The following is a 23,793-nucleotide window of genomic DNA, read 5'->3' on the forward strand; positions in this document are numbered from 1 at the left end:
GTATGAGGTCTGACTCATACATGACTGATAATGAATGACATTTTAAGAGACTAAAAGTGTGATTGGATGGGTGGATGAATAAATGAAGGAATGGATGCACCTTAAGAGGCAGTTAGGCCTCATCATCCCCCCTTGTAGTGTGTACACTGAACAGACCTCAGTTAGAAAATGAGAACAAGCATTTCCATCAGCAGGTAATGTCACATCAGTGATCAAGATGGGATCTGAGTGCTTTGGCGCAGGAAGCAGGGCTGAAGTTGGTTTCTAGAACCAGGCAGGGAGCTCTCCTGAGGCTTAGGGTTAGCACTGGGCTAGACAGTGAATAAAGCCTTAACATAAAGCCTCTTCCTTTCAAGTCTTCCCCGTCATTGGCTCCGAGTACTAACAGAATACTTCCTATAATTCCTTGTAGGGTATCCTGTCTAAAAGCAGTGTCTGGTCACTTGAAAATAATATCTCAGTGAGTTATTGCATATTTAAGTGCTGCCAAAGAAGTATGTAATTCCATGTGTCTTACAATCTTAGAGCATAAGGACAATGTGCTGGGGTTGTTAGCATGATGAGCTCGTCAGAGTCATTCACAGTATATTCAATAAACCAGCAGCACTGCACTTAAAAAAAAGAAAGAAAGAAAGTACCTAGCATGGTGTCTAGCATCTAAGCGATTTTATTTTATTTATTTATTTTGAGACAGAATCTTGGCTCTGTCGCCCAGGCAGGAGTGTAATGGCACAGTCGTGGCTCACTGCAACCTCTGCCTCCTGGGTTCAAGCAATTCTTCTGCCTCAGTCTCCCAAGTAGCTGAGATTCCACACCCAGACTAATTTTTGTATTTTTTTGATAGAGACAAGGTTTCACTGTGTTAACCAGGCTGATCTCAAACTCATGACCTCATGATCCGCCTGCCTCAACCTCCCAAAGTGCTGTGATTACAGGCATGAGCCACCATACCTGGCCTAGTAGGTTTTAAATAAATATTTGTTCTTTTATCTTTTTTCCTATCAAGAAAACTCATATATTGATGGCCAGGTGCGGTGGCTCATGCCTTTAATCTCAGCACTTTGGGAGGCTGAGGTGGGCAGATCACTTGAGGCCAGAAGCCGAAGACCAGCCTGGCCAACATAGCGAAACCCTGTCTCTACTAAAACAACAAAAATTAGCCGGGCATGGTTGCACGTGCCTGTAATCCCAGCTACTCGGAAGGCTGAGGCACAAGAATCGCTTGAACCTGGGAGGTGGAGGTTACAGTGAGCCGAAATCACACCACTGTACTCCAGGCTAGGCGACAGAGTGAGACTCAAAAAAAAAGAAAACAAGAAAAAGAAAAATTATATGTTGAATTCTTTTTATAAGGTGGACAAGTGGATTATGTAATTTGTAAGTAGTTCAGAAATAATTCTCACTTTACAGTTTTATCTCTTACAGGAGTAAGATTTGGTTATCTCAAAAAAGCTCTCAACCAAAACACCCCAATTTTTGATGGTGTTGTTTAATTCTAAACTTCAGAGAATTACATTCAGAGCCGATCTTAAAGCTTGCACAATTTGAACTTAGTATTCATAATAGGCTTCATAGTACCACTCAGGTTTACTTGTCCTGTAACTTTTCAGTTAGAAAAAAATTCATCTTAATTTTCCGTAAAGTTATGTATTATAAAACCTTGAGCTTTGAGAAATTTTGTATACCAAGATAATGCTGTTAATCATCTTTATCTTCATTTTCAAGAACAGTACTTGGCCAGCAGCACTTATTCAGTAACTATTAGAAAATTTAAGCTATCTAGCTACATGTAAATGCTTACATACAGACAAAAATATTAAATTCAAAGATAGTTACAAAAGCAAACATGCTAACACATCTTGCATACTAAAATTTCAACTTTTCATTCCCATTTCCACAGTTTGTATCCTTCAAAAAGTAGTAGGCCAACCAGGGTGGCTCATACATGTAATCCTAGCACTTTGGGAGACCAAACCAGGCGGATCACGAGATCAGGACTTTAAGACCAGCCTGGCCAACATAGTAAACCCTGTCTCTACTAAAAATACAAAGGAAAATTAGCTGGGCATGCTGGCTTATGCCTGTTGTAATCCAAGCTACTCAGGAGGCTGAGGCAAGAGAATTGCTTGAACCCAGGAGGTGGAGGTTGCAGTGAGCTGAGATCACGCCACCGCATTCCAGCATGGGCAACAGAACGAGATTCTGTCTCAGAACAAAAAGAAGTAATAGGCATTGCCACTTCTTCCCCCCTACCACTGCAAATTCTAACTGTACAGCTTCATCAATATATATAATATTTGGGGATTTAATTAATGATATCATCTTCAACTATAACATTCCTGTTACAGTTGTTGAATTTTTTTTCCACATCAAGGTACGAAACGATGAAGGAAAAGTAATTCGCTTCCATTGTAAATTATGTGAGTGCAGCTTTAATGATCCCAATGCTAAGGAGATGCACTTAAAAGGGCGAAGACACAGACTTCAATATAAAGTGAGTAAAATTTCAGCTGTTACCTTATTTAAGAAACAAAACAAAACACCAGAGTATTCTATGTGCAAAACAAAGCATCTAAACACAACTTGCCAAGACCATGATGTCCCATTCTAAGATTAGCATGTCATGTTGATAGACTCGGTTGTTTGGTTTTTATCATTTTTGTACTTAAATAAGAATAACATTCTCATCAGTTATAGTAACTGTGGCAAAAACTGAAGAATTGCCTGGATCAAGCAATCATATAAAGATAATTACTTCACATAAAATGTTTGAAAAAAGTGTTAACTCTTTATCCACCTTGTTTATCTTGGTAGAATTCCACCAAAATGAACTTTGAGATGAGTTGATGTGTTGGCAAATCCCTTCACTTATCTTACCTTAGGAACTCTTCATTGAATACACTTCACTTCAAATGTTAAGATAAATCAGATATTGCATTTCAAGCTTTTAACTAGACTTGATTAATGTACCAGATGCATGTTTTCTGTTTTAAAAACAGAGAAGGTGAAAATTAAAGCAGTGTAAAAGGGTAGTGCTTAAATATGAAAAGAAACTTTTTAACCCCGGAGCCATCTGTTTATAAACAGTTACAGTTGACCCTTGAACATCATGGATGTCAGGCACCCCTCACACAGTCAAAAATTTGCCTGTAACCTTTTGTTTTTGAGACGGCCTCGCTCTGTTGCCCAGGCTGGAGTACAATGACAAGAACATGGCTCACTGCCACCTCCCAGGCTCCAATGATCCTCCTACCTCAGCCTCCCAAGTAGCTGGGACTACAGGCACATGCCACCATGCCTGGCTAACCTTTGTATTTTTTTTAGAGATGAGGTTTCACCATGTTGGCCAGGCTAGTCTCAGACTCCTGGCCTCAAGTGATCCACCTGCCTCAGCCTCCCAAAGTGCTGGGATTACAGGCTTATAACTTTTGACTCCCTATTCTAAAAGCCCACTGTTGACCAGAAGCCTTACTGATAACACAGTATTTTTATGTGAACACATACTTGGTATGTTATGTGTATCTCATATATACTGTATTAGAATAAAGTAAGCTAGAGAAAAATGTTATTAAGAAAATCATACAGTGAGAAAATATATGTACTATTCATTAAATGGAAGTGGTGGGTCATCATATAAAGGTATTCATCCTCATTATCTTCAGGTTGAGTAGGCTGAGGAAGAAGAGGAGGGGTTGGTCTTACTCTCTCAGGGATGGCAGAGGCAGAAGAAACTCAGCAGCATAGGTGCAAGTGTACTCACACACGTCAAACCCCTGTTGTTCAAGGGTCAAATGTAAAATTAAATATCGATGAGTCTCCGTAAGGATTTCATGACTTTCTATTGGTCAGCACTAAGTTACATACTTTTTACATGTTTTTTGTTAATGTATTCTGAATCTTTTCTCTGATTCACTTTAATTATGTTGATTTTACTCTCTAGTGGGAAACTTGCAACTAAAAGCCTCCGTGATTAAAGAGTACGTGGAATTATATGATTAATAATGTAGATTGTTTTTGGGTTGCTATTTTTTTAATGTCTTATTTATATTAATAGAAAAAAGTAAATCCAGATTTGCAAGTAGAAGTAAAACCTAGTATTCGAGCAAGAAAGATTCAAGAAGAGAAAATGAGAAAGCAAATGCAGAAGGAGGAATACTGGCGAAGGCGAGAAGAAGAGGAACGTTGGAGAATGGAAATGAGGTAATATCTTTAACTTTTAGTAGCATAGTAAGTGGTTCGGCCTTTCTTAAAATCTTAGGCATTCTAGGCATGTGACTCCTATTCAAAGCAATCCAGGTTTATTTACTTTGAGCTTTCACAATTGAGGAAGATCCTAGGTCTAGGAAAGACATGCATTAAAATTGTTACTGACTATACTAATATTTGACCATTATCTTGGTATTAGGAGTTATATGTTTAAGTGGTATCTTGTATATATTAAACATATGAAGAAATAGTTTCATGTTATAAATAAGTGCATCGGTTTCAAACAAGCAAAATAGACATCTGTTACCTGATAGAAATATAAGATTTCACAGATTCTACATATTAATAATGTCCGTTAAGAAACTTTAGGAGCTACTGGGAAGGAGAACTGAGAAAACATATTTTTCTTTTGTCTTTTTTTTTTGAGAAAACATTTTTCAAAGATTTGTTTATATATTTATTTACATTTGTGTTTATATAGAAATATATACTATATATAAAGTTATAAAATAAATGTTAAGTTTTATTGAAATATGTCTTCTAAACTATACAGTGACAGAGCTGTGCAACTATAGCCACAATCCATTTAGGCAGTTTGTCACCCTCAAAAGAAATCATGAACCCATTAACAATAACTCCCCATGTGTCCCCCATACTTGCCCTAGCCCTAGACAACCTCTAACCTACTTTCTGTCTCTATAGATTTGCCTTTTCTGGAGATATCATATATATGGAATCATATTAGATTGATGCAAAAGGAATCATGGTTTGTGCCAAATGGCGATTTGAATTAATTTCATTTGGCACAAACCACGATGACTTTTGCATTAACGTAATATAGTATATGGTCTTTTATGTCTGGCATCGTCCACTTAGCATAATGTTTTCATGATTCATCCAGATTGTAGTATGTATCAGTATTCCTTTTCTTTTATGACTGATACTGAATAACACGTCCTTATGCACCACATTTTGTTTATTCATTCATTAGTTGATGGACATGTGACTTGTTTCCAAATTTTGGCCTTTACAGATATTGCCACTGTGAATATTTTTGTACAGCTTTTAAAATAGAGTTTTACCAGAAACATACTGTACACGTGTGTCATAATCCACTTTTTTCATTTACATATCTTCAGCTTTTAAAATTAAATTTGGATTATTTTAGTTTTTGTGAGGACATAGTATTTTTTGTGCAGATGTAATATTTTCTTTATAGCTAATCTTTGTTGTTTAGATATTGTTTAGATATTTAGGTAGTTTCCAGTATTTGTTATAATTATCAATATATTGACCCACCTTGAGACAGGTTTTTTTTTTTCTTTCACCAAGTATGTGAACCTATTGAAGCAATATTACTACATGCATTGTTGTTAGTTGTCAATAATAGAATACTGGAAATGGAAATGTTTGAAGGATATTCACATGTCTGCCTATACTGGATAATAACTCAGTGGTTCTCAAACTTTTTGGTCTCAGGATCCTTTATACTCAATTATCAAGAACTCCAAAGAGCTTTTATTTATGTGGGTTGTATCTGTCAAGACTTACTGTATTAAAAATTAAAACTGGCCGAGCACGGTGGCTCACATCTGTAATTCCAACACTTTGGGAGGCCAAGGTGGGCGGATCACCTGAGATTGGGAGTTTGAGACCAGCCTGACCAACATGGAGAAACCCTGGTTCTACTAAAAATACAAAATAAGCCAGGCATGGTGGTATATGCCTGTAATCCCAGCTACTCAGGAGGCTGAGGCAGGAGAATCACTTGAACCCGGGAGGCGGAGGTTGTGGTGAGCTGAGATTGTACCATTGCACTCCAGCCTGGGCAGCAAGAGCAACACTGTGTTTCAATATATATATATATAACTAAGAAATTTAAATATTTATTAATTCATTTTAAAATGACATTTTAATTTTTGAAATATGGTTAAATGTATATTTGTTAAAATATTACACAAAATATAGTTAGTAAATAAAATATGATAAAAAATTAATAACTATATTTCTTTCACAGAATAGTAGGAAGAGTTAAGCTGTTTTACATTTTTATATATCTCTTTGATATCTGGTTTTAGAGAAGGCAGCAAGATTCTCATGTTTGCTTTTGTCTTCATATGTGGTAAATACCACATGTTGCCTCTGATAATTCCACTGTACATTTAGAATGAGAATGAAAAACCAAATAAGTGTCTTAGTATTATTATGAAAATAATTTTTTTTTTTAAACAAAGTCATGCTCTGTTGCCCAGGCTGGAGTGCAGTGGCACAATCTCAGCTCACTATACCCCCCACCTCCTGTATTCAAGCAATTCTCTTGCCTCAGCCTCCCAAGGAGTTGGAATTATAGGCACCTGCTATCACTAATTTTTGCATTTTTAGTAGGGATGGGGTTTCACCATGTTGAGTAGGCTGGTCTCAAACTCCTGACTTCAAGTGACCCTCCTGCCTTGGCCTCCCAAAGTGCTGGAATTACATGTGTGAGCCACCACAACCAACTGTATTAGGAGAATAATTTTGACCCCATGGATCTCCTGAAATGGCCTCAGGGACCACCTGAGGTCCCTGGATCACACCCTGAGAAACCCTGCTATAGTTTAATAAAATCTCTGCCAATTAAATATGATAGCCATTTTTGTTTCAGTTTGAATTGTTTTCATGCTTGGCTATTTATACTTCTTTTGTGATAAATCGCTTGGTTTTTCTTTCCTGTTGATTTGTACAGACATTTCTTACATTGTTGTTCATCCTTTTTTATGGGTTACCTTTAAATAGTTTTTACTATTATTTGTCTGTTTTAATTTTTATGTATCTATCAGTTTTGTCCTTTATGAAGTTTCTGCCTTTGTAACATATTGAAAATTCTCCTCTGTAGCTAGATTATAGAGTGATTTCCTCTTTCACTGATAATATCAACTATTTATTAAGCATCTACATTGTGCCAGGCACTGTATTAGGTACTGAGCACAAATTGGCAATGGATAAGGGCCACTATCCTCATTTAACTTAAACATCATTAGCAACCACAGTAAACTATTAGAAACTGGAATGAACAGGATTTTCCAGAACCTTGAAGCTGTTTTTATTTTTTTTCTCAAAGCCTAAATAGCATAGAAAGAAGAAAGATTTCCATGAGTCCTCAGTTGATTGATCCTAAAAAGCACTGCTGGCTGGGCACAGTGGCTCACTCCAGGCCCTTTAGGCCTTCTGGGAGTTCAACCAGGCATGCCTCCTCAGCTTCAGGGGCCAGCACTTTGGGAGGCCAGCACAGGCGGATCACTTGAGCCCAGGAGTTTAAGACCAGCCTAGGCAACATGGCAAGACGCCATCTCTGCAAAAAATATGAAAATTACCCAGGCATGGTGGTGCACGCCTGTATTCCCATCTACTTGCAAGGCTGAGGTGGGAGGATCACCTGATTGCAGGAGGTCAAGGCTGCAGAGAGCGGTGATCACACCATTGTGCTCCAACCTGGGTGACGGAGTGGGTCTCTGCCAATTTAAGAAAAACAAAAAAAGCACTGCTTATTCCCAACCTGAGGAAATTGGTAGTTTCTGTAATGGCAGTCAAGAAGCACGCTTCTTTCTTATATTTTGTTTTAAACAGATTAGTAAAACCTATGGTTAAGAAAATTTTCTGTAGACACATGGTTTCACTTAGGAATTATTGGTATCCTGATTTAAAGCTGAAAGTGAGGAAAGAACTAGAAGGACGGGGGGAGGAGATGGTTAAAAAAAAAGAAGAAGAAAGAATAGATTCTGCAAATGTTGGCCAGTAAAGCAGAGGCTGTACGCTAGCTGCCCACATTCTGAGTTCAGCTCAGAGCTGAACTCAGGTGTTCTATTTGGTATGCATAGTATTTTGTAATCTGAACCAGCAACAATGAAGTTTCACAAAAAATCCTGATGACCTCAGCAATACAGCCTGTACAGTAGTTCTCCCCCTTATCCAATGGGGTTACGTTCCAAAACCTTGGGATACCTGAAATCTCAGGTTGTACCAAACCCTATATATACTATATGTTTCCCATCTGATAACAGTGACAGCACTAATGGGCAAGTAGAATGTATACTGTGTGTATACGCTGGACAAAGGGATGATTCACAGGTGGGATGGAACTGGACAGTGCAAGATTTTATCACACTACTCAAAATGTCACAAGATTTAAAACCTATGAAGTCTTTCTAGAACGTTCTTTTCAATATTTATGTACCATTGTTGACCGTAACTGAAACCACCACAATAAGGATGGTGGTGACTGTTGTATTCCTTTATGGCAACAATTAATAGGAGCTGAGTTGCAGCAGCTGTTATCTCTAGCCAGGACATGTTCTTTCTACTTTACCATAATCCCCAGCATGCTTAATATGTCCCCAACAGTGAAACTATGACTTGTCATTTATCACTGTCTTGCACTGTTGTTTTTCTTCATAGTAGAAATAGGGAAGAGCATGTTTCTTTGAAGACATGAAGAAAATTCTCATATGTCGTATGTGCACTTTAGTCTTCTACTCACAGTATTGGTCTGCCTCCTTTAGGTGGCATTGGGTTTCCCATTCATACTTAAAGCAAGAGAGAGGTTATAAGAAACTCTGAGGTTTCTGATACCTGTTCTTTTTACTTTTTCCTCAGGCTGAAGTTTTCTTTTGCTTTACTTATTCTCTCACGCTCTCTTTTCTCTTTCATTTACTTCACAATGAAAGCAAACAAGGAAACTCAGATGCATTTGGGAAGAAATTTTAGCTAGGCTGATTTGGATGGGGTTTTTTATTGCTTTTTATGTCACTATTGATGTAAGTTCTTGGGCTGTATTTTTCCTCATATGCTTATAATGTTACTATGTTTCAGACGTTATGAAGAGGACATGTACTGGAGAAGAATGGAGGAAGAACAGCATCATTGGGATGATCGCCGCCGAATGCCAGATGGAGGTTATCCTCATGGTCCTCCAGGCCCTTTAGGCCTTCTGGGAGTTCGACCAGGCATGCCTCCTCAGCCTCAGGGGCCTGCAGTGAGTGTCCACATTGGTGATATAAGGGGTGAAAGTTTGGTTCAGCATTAGAAGAAAATAATTTTAGAGGGGCTAATTTTTAGACTTAACCTTATAACCTTGAAAGAAGGGTTTTTTTGAGACAGACCCTTGCTCTGTCACCCAGGCTGGAGTGCAGTGGTATGATCTTGGCTCACTGCAACCTGTGCTTCTCAGGTTCAAGCAATTGTGCCTCAACCTCCCAAGTAACTGAGATTACAGGCGCTCACCACCACGCCTGGCTGATTTTTGTATTTTTAGTAGAGATGGAGTTTCACCATGTTGGCCAGGCTGGCTTTGAACTCCTGATCTCAGGTAATGTGCCCACCTAGGCCTTCCAAAATTCTGGGATTACAGGCATGAGCCACTGCACCCAGCTTTATAAAAGTTTGTCATCTGATTTAGAATCTTTCCTCCATTTTTTTTTACAGGAAGGGAGTATGTCTCCTGTGTCTTTTATATAAGGACCTCATAGAGCTTCTGGGAATCTCTTTATTTTCAATATATGCTAAATGGGAGCAGAGCTTTTTATGCCAACTGTTCTTTCACATGTGACTCTTGCCTTTGGTTTTCCTTACATTAGCAGGAACAACTAATTTTTTTTCTTGTTTCTTTTCTTATTTTTGCTCTGTAGCACAATGGCATGATCATATCTCACTGCTGCCTCAGCTTCCCAAGTACCTGGGACACAGGCATGAGCCACTATGCCTGTCAGGAACAACTGATGTTGAAGGCAACTCCTTTGTCTTTAGATTTATTCTTACTGGCCTGGGTGTAGTGGCTCATGTCTATAATCCCAGTACTTTGGGAAGACCAAGATGAAAAGATGGCTTGTTGCCAGAAGTTCAAGAATAGCCTGGGCAATGTGGTGAAACCCAGTGTCTATTTTAAAAAGTTTTTTTTATTAATAGAAATTTATTCTCATGTTCCCATTACCAGTGGCTTAGAATCTTTTTTCCTTCTTCCAGTTCTGACCATCTAAAACCTACTTCTTCTAAACTGAGTGAAAGATAAGGGGTAGATTAATGGCTCAAGATAAGTACCAGAGCTGATGTGTTATTAAGATTATGGGAAAAATCTATATCTTGAGAGTTTATGTTGTACAGAAGCAGGGTAAAAGGGACATCTCGTGTAAGTTCAGTCTACCAAAAACAAGATTTGTTTCTCTACACAGTAGTTACAGGGAAAAAGTAGACTTCTCTTCTTTAACCTATTCTCTCATTTATCTTTGCTCAGAGGCTTGGCAGTTGTAAGACTTGAATTACTGAAAGCAGAGAAAGTTTCAGAATCACTGGTTTTTAAAGTTGAGTAAAGAGCATTTTCAAAGCTTAAGGTTTATATGTATTATAATTTTACTTGTTTTGAGGCAAAGTGTGTATACATGTATGTATGCATACATACATACATATATAGTCTTGATGATATAACTTTCCATAGTTGCATTTTTTGTTTTTACTGTAATGGAAAAAAGAAGTTAAAGCCTTTCTTATTGAAAAGATACAACAGATATGTATAGTTGAAAAATAATCATTTGCTTTTTCTCAGGAAACTTTTTTTAAATTGAGTAACTTTTTTTTCTCTTTAGCCCTTACGTCGTCCTGACTCATCTGATGACCGTTATGTAATGACAAAACATGCCACAATTTATCCAACTGAAGAGGAGTTACAGGCAGTTCAGAAAATTGTTTCTATTACTGAACGTGCTTTAAAACTGGTTTCAGACAGTTTGTCTGAACATGAGAAGAACAAGAACAAAGAGGGAGATGATAAGAAAGAGGGAGGTAAAGACAGGTGTGTTTTGAAAGTTATTTACCATGTGTAATTTGGTTTTTCTTATGTTGACTTCTTACATTTGAAATATAGCTTATAACTCTGGTGTGAGTTCTATGTGTTTTAACCATGCCTGTGTTAGATACTTCATGTATTCAGCTGCTTCTTGCAAAAATAGACATACACAATTTCATGGACACTTTTAGTCTCTAACCTTGTAATTGTACTCATTTTAAGTTATATAAACCATTTTGAGTCTATTTCAAAGCAGCCATTATAGTTTTCCAGTTGTATTCAGCTGCTCTTTTTCTGTTATTTATTTGTTGCTTCTGCCCCACATTCAGTCTTTGTTATAATAACTATTTCCTTAAAGCATTGACTATAAAGCATGATGAAACCTAAGCTTTAGCAATATCTTTCAAGATTGCATTATTATCTGTAACTTTTTATTTTCCTTTTACCATTTGGAAATACTTTCGTATTATGTTAAACATGACTCTCATTATTCTGAATAAGAAACGCAAGTGTTAGTGTCCATTGGTTTTCACTTGTCTCCCTATAAAGAACTTAGCTCTTTTCTGATTTTTTTATTCATATTGCTTACATGTAGTTCTAAAAACATCCATGTTTTTCTCCTGCAGTTGATGGAAATTTTAATGATATGAAAGTTACTTCACTTACTATTGTATATTTAGAGAATATCATGCTTCTGGTTGAGCAGAGAAATATAATTTTATTTTACTGCAGAGCTTTGAAAGGAGTTTTGCGAGTGGGAGTATTGGCAAAAGGATTACTTCTCCGAGGAGATAGAAATGTCAACCTTGTTTTGCTGTGCTCAGAGAAACCTTCAAAGACATTATTAAGCCGTATTGCAGAAAACCTACCCAAACAGCTTGCTGTAAGTATTATGGAAATGTTAATTTTTACCCCTTGTCTGGTTCAGAAGTTTTTGGCAGGACTGACTGTGCTTCAGTTTAAACGTAAGCCAGCCTTTAAAATTTTGGCTTGACTTTCTGTATTGAGTTTTTTTGCTTGATTGTGTAAACTGATGAAACTGTTTTCTACCTCATCTTTTTTAGGTTTTATAGTGATTGTATTTGACATGAAGCCATCTTGCTGATTTATTTAAAAATTTAAAATTGCAGCATCTACATACCTTCCTTTTCTTGTTCTTCCAAGACTTGAATTATAAGAAGGCAGTTGTTCAGGACAAAGTTATTTTTTTTAAAAAAATCCCATGTGTAGCAAGCTTAATTTTTTTTAGTTCATGAACCTCTTTCCTATTTAGTTGAATGCTTTTAATAAAATATAGTAACTAAATAGGCTTTCTGGTTTGAATTTCCCCAGTTTTATTTTGAATATTTTCAGTTTTCTACATGTTTATAATGGTAGGAAATACTTTCTTCATCTCCATCCAACAAAGCATGACAAATTCAAAACTAGTAGAATATTTTCTTTGGGTCCTACAGAAACAAACTTTTTTTTAAGCTTCAATTTATTTACAAAAATTTTGTATATTAGCTTGTCAGAATGATTGAGATTTAAAATAGTGATTCTTTTAATAGTTGAGAGTACAAAACTTGCAATTTAATGAAGTATTTTAAATTCAGGGAATAGGATTTCATTGATAATGTGTATTCTACAGTAGTAAATCAGAACAGTACCTTACTATGGCAGAGCAACTGAGGAGAAAAGGGACAGTGAAGCACACTATTACACTTAAAACTCTGACAACTGTGGCACTTACTATTGCTTGTTTTATATTACCATTATTCCAGATGGGACATTTTTTACTGTAGATGAGTCTTTTTTTAAATTATCAGGTGGCAGCAGAATTGGTACTAGCATGTATGGCAGGGCTTTTTAGAAGGAGCAGTGTATAATCTGGTCCTCATATAGAATGTTTATGGTAGGGAGAGAGTGAAAGAGCTATAATGAAACTGCTTTTGTTTGTTAATACAACAGATCCAATCTAATTTGTTTCTTAAAATCTTCATTACACAGGTTATAAGCCCTGAGAAGTATGACATAAAATGTGCTGTATCTGAAGCGGCGATAATTTTGAATTCATGTGTGGAACCCAAAATGCAAGTCACTATCACCCTGACATCTCCAATTATTCGAGAAGAGAACATGAGGGAAGGAGGTTGGAAAGCCATTAAACATTCTACGTTCTATCAACTTTTTTTTTTCATTTACCTACTCTTTAAGATGGCATTAAGCCCTAGAAGGCAACATGCTGGCATTACATGTGAATTTGATAGATTTGACTTATTTAGTAACTGGTTTTGCCTAAGATAATTTCCCAGAGAGTAAATGCTCTTTTTTAGTGATGTATTTTTATATAAAACACTTATGGTATGATTGATTGTCTTGATTTCTTTCTTTTCTTGCTAACCTCAGATTTCTGGAAAAAAAACTTCAAAATTATTTTTACTGACATAGTCAATGCATGAAAAAATGGTTTAAAAATGTTGCTTGTGACTAGGGGGATTTAATTTGCATTAAGAGGTTTTTGCACTTGCCTTGTCTTACAGAAAGACAAGAGTATTTCACAAACAAAATTGGCTACATATTCATAACACTTATATTTCTGAGAGGCATTTTTATATATGTAATAATCAATTTGGCTTGTCCTGTGGTAAATATTTCTAGTTCTCTGAGGTTGCTCTTTGGCTTGGAGCGCTTTCATAAATGCAGAACATCCTAATGCAGGAGGATTTGGGCATTTGACCCTACTATCATACTAGTGATGCTGAAAAATAAACTGTGTAAATACAGGTAGTGAGTCACCACACAATTCAAGGTTTTTAAACTTAATTTACATCTATAGAATATGAAATCCTGCCGGTGCCAGCAATGTTGCTTTAGGGACTATTCTGTAACATTTTCAAAGCTTCAAAAGCTTTTAAGCTGAAAAGCATGAACAGTGTCTGCAGTATGTTGGTTCTGTTGTTTTATGGGTCAGATAAAACTTGCTTTGTTTCCTTTCATGTTTTTGTACATCTTAACTTGTTAAGTATGGAGTAACAGTCTACACTAATATTTCTTTGTGATACAGGTTGAGGAAGAGGGTACTACCTACTTAAAATTCATTTGTATAAAATAGCATCAGTAGTCTCTCAATTACTGTTTCTTTAAATTTGTTTTCTTATCACAGCAATTTTTTTAAGATACTGGGCTTTTAACAACCCAGGAAAAGAACATTTTGCCAAAAATGTCATTGGGAGATATGTCTAATTTTACATACTTTGCATGTACACCATATTCAGATGATATTTATATTTTAAGCTTTGCATCTTAAATGAGTTTTGTGTTAAGGATTTTCTTATGTGAACATGAATTTCTACTAAAGGTCTAGCCATGGTTTTGCTGGAGAAACAGTTCCTGAGTCGATCTGGTCAGGTCATATACAACATATGGGATTTGAAAAACTACTAATATATATTATAAGTAAATGTTGCTATATTTAGTGTAAAATTATAACCATTTAACTATTTCAGAATACATTTTGTTCCGTTATATTTAGACTTAATTAAATTTATACAGTATCAAGCTATTTTATCTTGTAAAAGTCTGAAGTTAATAGTATATTTGCAGTAAATTATTTGATAACCTATTCATTCTAAAGGAAACAAAATTATATTTTTGTCTGACCCAGACTTGAGTTAGAATTATTGTTCTGAATTTCATAAATATTTTGGTGAGGAAAATGGTCAGTCCAAAATGGAAAGATTCTGCTTCAAGACACTGAGCTGAAAAGTTGGATGTGCCAAAGCGTAGAAACATTAGTAGTGTTCCTTGCTGCAGATAACTGCAGTAAACCATGTCTTTAGCTTCATTATGAAGATTGCTTCTTTCTTGCTGCAGAATAACGGTATGTATTCTCTCTCACTGCAGCTCCCAATGCTCTGTGTCTTAAAATCATTTAAAGCCTATAGCTTGCTTTGGGGAGTTAGTACAGGGGTTAAGGAAGGCTTTGCCGGAAGAACAATTATGAATCATGAGAGTTACTACTTGCGCATAGTGTGGTAGCCTCTTTAATGCATACTGGTCCTTTTTAATACCAAAAATTATTTAATAAAGGAAATGATTAAATTGTCCAAATAACTGTTAAACACATGACAGATCTGTTTTATGGTACTGTGTTTGACAGTTAAACATTAAGTAAACATTTAATTGACTTTAAGCTTGAAATGTTCAGAATGCTCTAACCCTTGCTACAGAATCTTTTCTGCAGCAAGTCAAGTATTGTGTGTGTTTTTTTCCACCTGTAGCTTATCAGGCCCGGTCCAAAGCCTTCTAGCAGAGGGGATTGATCCTGTCAGGGGTTGCTGCCAAGACATCGGAAGGATTTTTGACCAAGGTTTTCAAAAGCTCAGTGTCACATCTGCCATTTGATCAAGGAGGGATTTTGGATGCAGAGCCTGGCAGTTACTGTCCTTTGTGTGGCTGTTTTGTTTGTTTTGTCTTCGTCTCTTCTAGAATTGAGCAGTGTTCACACTAGTTTTTAAATGGTTGAGTGGGTTATATATTTTACATGATCATGTTAATTTGAATTAATATATTTCCATTAACGTTTAATCATAAAATAGTGTGGACACAGCATGTCTTCTAATTGGTGATTAACCCCTTAAAATCTATGAAATACATTCATGTAGAATAAGAATTTGCATTTTGTTTTTATAAATTAACTGGTTTTTGTTTTGCTTTGTTAACTGGGTGTTAGGCAACAAGTATGATTTTAGCAGGATATATCTAAGGGGTTAATCTACTTGAAACAGAAAATGGGTACAAAAATCCACACTAAATAAAAAATTTCTACTTACAGCCGTAATTTGTTTTTAAGTTGCAATAGATATTAGCTGGGCATGGTGGCGGATACCTGTAATCCCAGCTATTTGGGAGGCTGAGGCAGGAGAATTGCTTAAACCCAGGAGGTGGAGGCTGCAGTGAGCTGAGATCATGCCATTGCACTCCGGCCTGGGCGACAAGAGTGAAATTTCGTCTCAAAGAAAAAAAAATTGCAATAGGTGTCTTGGCATTTTTGAATTTATATCACAGATTAAAAGTTCCGAAGTTATGAATGGTTACATGCAAAACAAAATGTTCTTGCATATTGGAGGAAATGATAAAATTACAAATTAACATTAGAAATTTAGAAACATTTTAGATAGAGAATGCACATTGTCATCTGTTTGCATTCCAGCTTTAGCAAATGTGAGTAAATAAGAGACTTAGAGGTACTTTAGCATGTTATAATACTACTTTGGGGAAGTCAGCTTTTTTCTTTTTTCGTGTGTCTGTGTGTGTGAGGAGTTTTGTTTTGTTTTGCTTTGTTTTGTTTTGTTTTGTTTTTAAGACAGTCGCTCTGTCACTCAGGCTGGAGTACAGCAGCACAATCTTGGCTCACTACAACCTGCACCTCCCAGGTTCAAGCAATTCTCATGCCTCAGCCTCCCAAGTTGCTGAGTAGCTGGGGCCACAGGCACGTGCCATCATACTCAGCTAATTTTTGTAGTTTTAAGGAGAGATGAGTTTCACCATGTTGGCCAGTCTGGTCTCCAACTCCTGACCTCAGTTTATCCACCTGCCTTAGCCTCCCAAAGTGCTGGGATTATAGGCGTGAGCCACCACACCTGGCCTTTTTTTTCTTTTTTTAAACTTCATAGGTTAGCTATGCTTTCTTGTGTGTCCCTTTTCCTTAGCTATTCCTAACAGAATAGTTTCTTATGTTCAAGTTTTTTATAGATTGAATAGTTGGTCTTATAAGTTTTGAGATTACTAGTATTTTTATATTGATGGCTTCTTTTTAGCACCAAATTCCTCTTGTAGTGTTTATCCTCAAAATGCCACATAGTTTTCCTTGATTATCTGTAAGTCTTCCCTCTAAATATATCTTCTGAAAAATCTGTATCTCTCAGATTACTTGAGGAGTAAACACTAAGAAAAAGAAACCCTAGACAGAGAATGGAATTCTCTATCAGTCTCAAAATATGTTTTTTATATGTCGTCTACTCAAATAAGAACAAGTTATCTTTTAAGATATCTGAATGCTTATAATGAGACATGAATAATTTGACCGGAATTGCAACTAGTACTTTTAAGATAACTTTTTCTTTTATCATGTATTTTTTCTTTTGTCAATCATATTCATTTGATATACTCAATTATTAAACTGTATTCTAAGTGCCCCATAATTTTGGTACTCTTTAGCCAAAGGACTGTTATATTCAATAGATAATATAATTTTTCTATTTTGAGAAAATATTCATACTATTAAAATCACTGAGAGCTATGAATTAGATTGGAATAATTGCCGTTTGTTTAATGGCTTCATTAGCAGATTTGCTGTTAATATATATATTTTTTTACAGATATTTTTAGATAGATATAAAGATAGCCCTTGTCTACTTTTATGAATGACTTTTATTAATGTAAAGTTAACTTCTTGTCCTAATTTAGTTTCATATTTTCTTCTCAAGTTTTGTGTAGCTCATTTATGTTTTAATCAACTTAAAGACCCTACGCATCTATCATCACAGGATGCTGCTTGTTGCATCTTTTCCACTCTTAATTCTGTTTAACCATGGTAGTTCCTGTTCCTTGTTCTGTTTGCCTATTGTTTCTCTTCAATCATTTTTTGAAATATTTTATGGGAACTTTAAATTTTAAAGGGCACTTCATACTCCCTTATAGCTAAAATTTTCATGTGGAAGAGAAAATGTTAAACTCTTAGTTGGGCCGGGCACGGTGGCTTATGCCTGTAATCCTAGCACTTTGGGAGGCCGAGGTGGGCAGATCACTTGAGGTCAGGAGTTCGAAACCAGCCTGGCCAACATGGTGAAACCTCATCTCTACTAAAAATACAAAAAAATTCGCTGGGCATGGTGGTGGATGCCTGTAATCCCAGCTACTTGGGAGGCTGAGACAGGAGAATCATTTGAACCCAGGAGACGGAGGTTGCAATGAGCCGAGATTGCACCATTGTACTCCATCCAGCCTGGGTGACAGAGCAAGACTCCATCTCAAAAAAAAAGTGCCTGTTTTGGGTTCTTCATTTTTTTTCTGTGATTATAACTATATTGAAAATTCCATATTTTTCATCAGTTCTTTGTTATATTAGCTCTAGAATAACTTATGACCATTTAGAGTACTGAACAAACTCAGTAGTTTATTGTACATTCTCATTTATTAAGGTGGATTTTTGTGTTCCCTCGTCTTGTCATCTTTGTGCTAGTGCACTGTGTCCAGTAATCTTCCCTCAGATTTCGTTTTGGTGGGTAGGGTTTATATTTCCAGAAATTGTTTATTATATTACTAAATTAAGAGTTTAAGTTAACCTTCCTTTTGTTCCTCATATTGGATTTTATGTAAATTTGTTGAAAATAACTCCTTGGGTATATTAAAGTGCTGACAAGCTTTCAAATGGCTCATGTGACACTGATGCTACCTTAAGGAAGTGTCTTGCTCACCTGGTCAAACACCCATTCCTCACTGCATTTTGCCAATTCAATCCATTTTAGATGTAACCTCGGGTATGGTGAAAGACCCACCGGACGTCTTGGACAGGCAAAAATGCCTTGACGCTCTGGCTGCTCTACGCCACGCTAAGTGGTTCCAGGTTCGGAACATCATTTTACTTTTTTCTTGTAGCCTTATGAGAGAGTAGTTCAGTACAACATGTTTAACTGTGCTTAAACATTTCAAAAGATTGCCCAAGCAATACTATTTTGAATTAAATAAATATGTTAACATAGAAAGCTGGGTATAATGATCTGCATATTGCAGTTATTATTAATTTGACAATGAACTTAGGTTTGGGGGGTGTTTTGTAGTTGGGTTTTTTTATTTTTTATTTTTTGTGGCTATATTTAAAGTTGACTTGTTTAGGAACATCACGTTTGTGTATATATATTATATTCCATAAGGCTGCAGATTAACTTTGCTTTAAATAATGGAATATGTGTTTAAAGCTTTGTGTATAGTTTTAAGATTTTTTCCCCCTCTTTCTCTAAGTTAATAAGTGTAGGGAGTGAAAGGTGAGGAAGCAGCTGTTTGGTTTAGTGACTTTGCAGCCATGCAAAGGCACAGAAGGGAAACCAAACAGATTTCCTTAACCTTTCAGTCCCTAGACAAACTTTTTAGCTCTTTACTTTTTCTTTTATTTCTAATGTAGGCAGACTTTTTTTTTTTTTAAGTTTACTGTTTTAAATGAACACAGGTCAAGGTTCACAGGGGATCAAGAAATATTATTCTTGTATAATCTGTTTACTTTGACCTAAATACCAGCTTTTAAATACTAACCCTGGCATAAAATACTGCTGTAAATGGCAGCTCATTGAATCCAATTTTAATGTGATTGTTTTTGTTTTTATCTGAGCTTCCATTGAACAGTGGTATTTTAACTTTTTTTCATCAAGGGATATATTCAGTATTTCTAAGATTAATTCAATTGATTTTTATGTTGCTCTCAAGGCTAGAGCTAATGGTCTGCAGTCCTGTGTGATTATCATACGCATTCTTCGAGACCTCTGTCAGCGAGTTCCAACTTGGTCTGATTTTCCAAGCTGGGTAAGTAGTATATAACTGTATGGTGTAAAAACATGTAGGAAATATTTCTGCAACTTTTATCCTCTTCTTTTACATGTAATTATCAGCCTTATTTGCATTTACTAAATACAATTCTTCTCTTCCGATAAGAAATCCTGGGGGAGTTTTAGAATATTTAGTTTTCTCAGAATTGACTAATTAAAGAATTCTAATTGATGTTTCTCTTTGTATTTTTCTTTCTTTTTTTGCTATTTTCACAGTGTTCTTTTTTAAATATCACAGTATTTATTAGTTGGCTTTTACATATACAAATGTATAAAGACTGAAGAATGTTTTGGTTTTTTGTTTTTTTGGGATTTTGTTTGTTTGTTTGAGATGGAGTTTTGCTCTTATTGCTCAGGCTGAAGTGCAATGGCAGGACCTTGGCTCACTGCATCCTCCACCTTCTGGGTTCAAGTGATTCTCGTGCCTCAGCCTCCCGAGTAGCTGGGATTACAGGTTTCCACCACCATGCCTGGGTAATTTTTTATATTTTTAGTAGGGACAGGGTTTCACCATGTTGGCCAAGGTGGTCTCAAACTCCTGACCTCAGGTGATCCACCTACCTTGGCCTCCCAAAGTGCTGGGATTACAGGCCTGAGCCACCACACTCCACAAGAAATGTTAATCTCTTTATGCAGGGACATTTTTAAAAATAATATATGTGGTTGGGAACTGTAAAAATTCAGAAATATGTATTATTCAAAAATAATTTTAAAAATAGGAAATTCAGTAACGCAAAAAGGTACAAAATAACCAAAAGCCTTCTTAAAGGCATATTATTTTAGCTATCTGCTTTGATTTCTCCTAGGAGAAAAAAAAAGTATGCATATGCATGTTTCTGTCTTTATATATATTACTGTTTGAAACTTTGATCCCTAAAGAGCAAGAATTCAGATAAACCAGGATTCATTAAAAAATATAACAACCTATCACCCCTATTGACTCTAGAGCTGAATTAATGAGAGTGAATAGCCAAGATTACCTTATTTCTTTTTATTCTCTTTTTTAACACAAGTGTGACCTTGCTATTACAGTTTAAAACTGTACAGTTTTAAAACTTTCTTAACAAAGTGCATCTTAGAATTATTTGAAAAGGCAGTCACATCTACTGCATTCTTTCTCTGGACATGTCATATTTTATTTAACATATTCATTTGATAGACATTTGGGTTTATAATCTTTTGCTATTAAATTCTCATTATACCTTATTGTATATATTGTTGTCAAGCTCTTGAGGGTGGAATAAATTGCTAGGGCTGAAATGTCACAGTCAAAGAACATGTTCACCAGAAGGTTGGATCATTGAAAATTTCAAAAAAACTGTTAGACCTATTATATTCTTTGCACTTATTAGTTCTGGGATATTATCATACTTCTTAATGGTTAACAATATGACAGGCAAAATATTGTGGGGTGCAGTGGCTCACACCTGTAATCCCAGCACTTGGGGAGGACAAGGTGGGTCGATCACTTGAAGTCAGGAGTTCGAGACCAGCCTGGCCAACATAGTGAAATCCCGTCTCTACTAAAAATACAGCAATTAGCCGGGTATTGTGGCAGGCGCCTGTAATCCCAGCTACTCAGGAAGCTGAGGCAGGAAAATTACTTGAAACCCCAGTGGCAGAGCAGTTTCAGTGATCTGAGAACGCGCCATTGCAGCCCAGCCTGGTGAACAGAGCGAGACCTTTGTCTCAAAAAAGAAAATTGTGTTTTTCAGTTTTCATCTGCTTTTCAACTTTGTGATGATTTTTGCTATGTGAAAGTTAACACATTTTTACAGATTTTTTTTTTTTTTTTTTTTTGACAGAGTCCCACTTGTCAGCCAGGCTGAAGTGTAGTGGCGTGATCTGGGCTCACTGCAACCTTTGCCTCCTGGGTTCAAGCAGTTCTCCTTCCTCAGCTTCCCAAGTAGCTGGGATTACAGGCATGGGCCACCACACCCTGCTAATACTTGTATTTTTAGTAGAGATGGGGTTTCATCATGTTGGCCAGTTGGTCTTAAACTGCTAACCTCAGATGATCTGCCCACCTTGGCCTCTCAAAGTGCTGTCGATTTATAGGCCTTAGCCGCTGCGCCCGGCATTACAAATTTTCATTCATTAATTGTTTATCATTTCTAGATTTTGTATTCTGACAGATTAGTTCACACCTGCTTTCTTTTAGAGCTTTTTTTCCCATCAAATTATATTTTCTATAGATATATATATGTGAATTTAAATATATACCAAAATTTTGGGTAGGATATATTCTAATTTACAGTAGTTAGTATTACGGAGGAGTGGGAGGAAAGGATAACTACTGTAGAGATCTGTAATATTTAATTTTTACCAGGATAAATTACACATGTGCATTACTTAATTTAGACCGGGTGCAGTAGCTCACAGCTGTAATCCCAGCACTTTGGGAGGCCAAGGCAGGCAGATCATGAGGTCAGAAGTTCAAGACCAGCCTGACCAACATAGTGAAATCTTATATCTACTAAAAATACAAAAAAAAAAAAAATTAGCCAGACATGATAGTGGGTGCCTGTAATCCCAGCTACTTGGGAGGCCGAGGCAAAGAGAATTGCTTGAACCTGGGAGGCGGAGGTTGCAGTGAGCCAAGATCACACCACTGCACTCCAGCCTGGGCAACAGTGTGAGACTCTGTCTCAAAAAAAAAGCTATTGATAGATCAAAGATCAATCAGTCATGGTTTGGTGGCTCGTCCCTGTAATCCCATTATTTGAGAGGCCCAAGGCAGGAGGATCTCTTGAGCCCCGGAGTTGGAGACCAGCCTGGGCAACATGGCGAAATCCTTTCTTAAAAGATACAAAAATTAGCTAGGCATGATGGCATGCGCCTGTAGTTCCAGCTACTGGAGAGACTAAGGTAGGAAGATCGATTGAGCCCGTGTCAAGTCTGCAGTGAGCCATGATTGTGCCACAGCAGTTCAGCCTGGGTGACAGAACGAGACCTTATCTCTTTTGTTTTCTTTGCGGTATATCTGCAAATGATATTTTGCCTCCCAATACTTCTTATTTTCTATTTTAATTAAAAGGTAATTCTAGAGTAACCAATATGGAATAAAAGAAATACTGCTTGGCATGTATGATGTGTTCCTGATTGTATTGAAAATGTTTCTGGTCTATAAACTGTATTAAGCATGGTGGTATAGCCTTTTGAGATATTTACTTGTCATGTTGAATTATCAATCTTTTCCCGGTTTACTAAGCAAATTTTGAATCAGTAATGAAAGTTGAACTTTTATCAGACAATTTTTAAGTCTTGTTAACATGAATATATAGTTTTACCCCTTCAACCTGTTAAGAGTTCTTCATATTGAACTACCTTTGCATTCTGGGAATGATTCTTCATACATATGAGAAAAGTGTTTTAATGAATTCTTAAGTTCTGTTTGCCGATAGCTTGTTGAGGAATTTCTCAGTGACGTGAAATAATTTTTTAAAATTTGTTTTTGTGCTCTTTGTCAGATTTAGAAGTAGTGATCACTAACTCTCTAAAAATAATTTGGAAGCTTTTCTTTCTTTAAACTCTGAAGCAGTTTTAGTAGCATCAAAACTTTGTTTCTTGATAGTTTATAAAAATACATGTGACATCATCACTTCCCAATTCCTTTTAAGGGAATAATGTTTTCTCTATTTCTTCTATTCTGATTAGTCTCTCTTGTGGTTAATTTTGGCAATTTATATTTCCCTTAAAAAATAACCCATTCAATAGAATTATGCTATTTTAGGATTTTTTATTAATGTTTTTGTATCTTTATTTTCTCTCTCCTCTGTGTGTGTGTGTGTGTGTGTGTGTGTGTGTGTGTGTCCGTCCACGCACGCGTGCACATGTGCTTTTAATTCTTCTTTGTGTCATTGATTAGCCAGTAAAGCATTTGCCAGATGGGAGCAAAATTACAATATGAATGTTTCAGTATTTATTTAGGTGTTTGGAATTCATTAGATTCTTAATAGATTTTAAATGCAATAATTTGTAGGTATTGTATAGCTTCAGATTTTATTTATTTGTTTGTTTATTTATTTATTTATTTATTTATTTTTGAAATGGAGTCCAGCTCTGTAGCCCAGGCTGGAGTACAGTGGTGCTTTCTTGGCTCACTGCACCCTCCGCCTCCCAGGTTCAAGCAATTCTCCTGCCTCAGCCTCCCGAGGAGCTTGGATTACAGGCATGCGCCACCACACCCAG

At 36.3% G+C, this 23,793-nt stretch overlaps 1 protein-coding gene across 4 annotated transcripts in view; it reads left to right on the plus strand.

The window, feature by feature from the left end:
- The window catches only part of ZFR (zinc finger RNA binding protein), an 87,486-nt gene that overhangs the window by 47,800 nt on the left and 15,893 nt on the right, over nt 1-23,793 (plus strand). For 3 of the 4 annotated variants that reach the window (XM_037737872.1, XM_017526816.2, XM_017526817.2), the window contains 8 exons: nt 2,375-2,494; nt 4,055-4,200; nt 9,055-9,217; nt 10,821-11,026; nt 11,753-11,903; nt 13,010-13,151; nt 18,532-18,629; nt 19,484-19,579. In XM_037737872.1, the coding sequence (XP_037593800.1) occupies nt 2,375-2,494; nt 4,055-4,200; nt 9,055-9,217; nt 10,821-11,026; nt 11,753-11,903; nt 13,010-13,151; nt 18,532-18,629; nt 19,484-19,579 (1,122 nt within the window). The remainder of the gene's footprint in view (nt 1-2,374; nt 2,495-4,054; nt 4,201-9,054; nt 9,218-10,820; nt 11,027-11,752; nt 11,904-13,009; nt 13,152-18,531; nt 18,630-19,483; nt 19,580-23,793) is intronic. The other variant, XR_005199891.1, reaches the window with a different exon arrangement.

This window comes from Cebus imitator, unplaced genomic scaffold (genome assembly GCF_001604975.1).
Source record: "Cebus imitator isolate Cc_AM_T3 unplaced genomic scaffold, Cebus_imitator-1.0 Scaffold44, whole genome shotgun sequence".
In the NCBI taxonomy this organism is placed as follows: Eukaryota; Metazoa; Chordata; class Mammalia; order Primates; family Cebidae; genus Cebus; species Cebus imitator.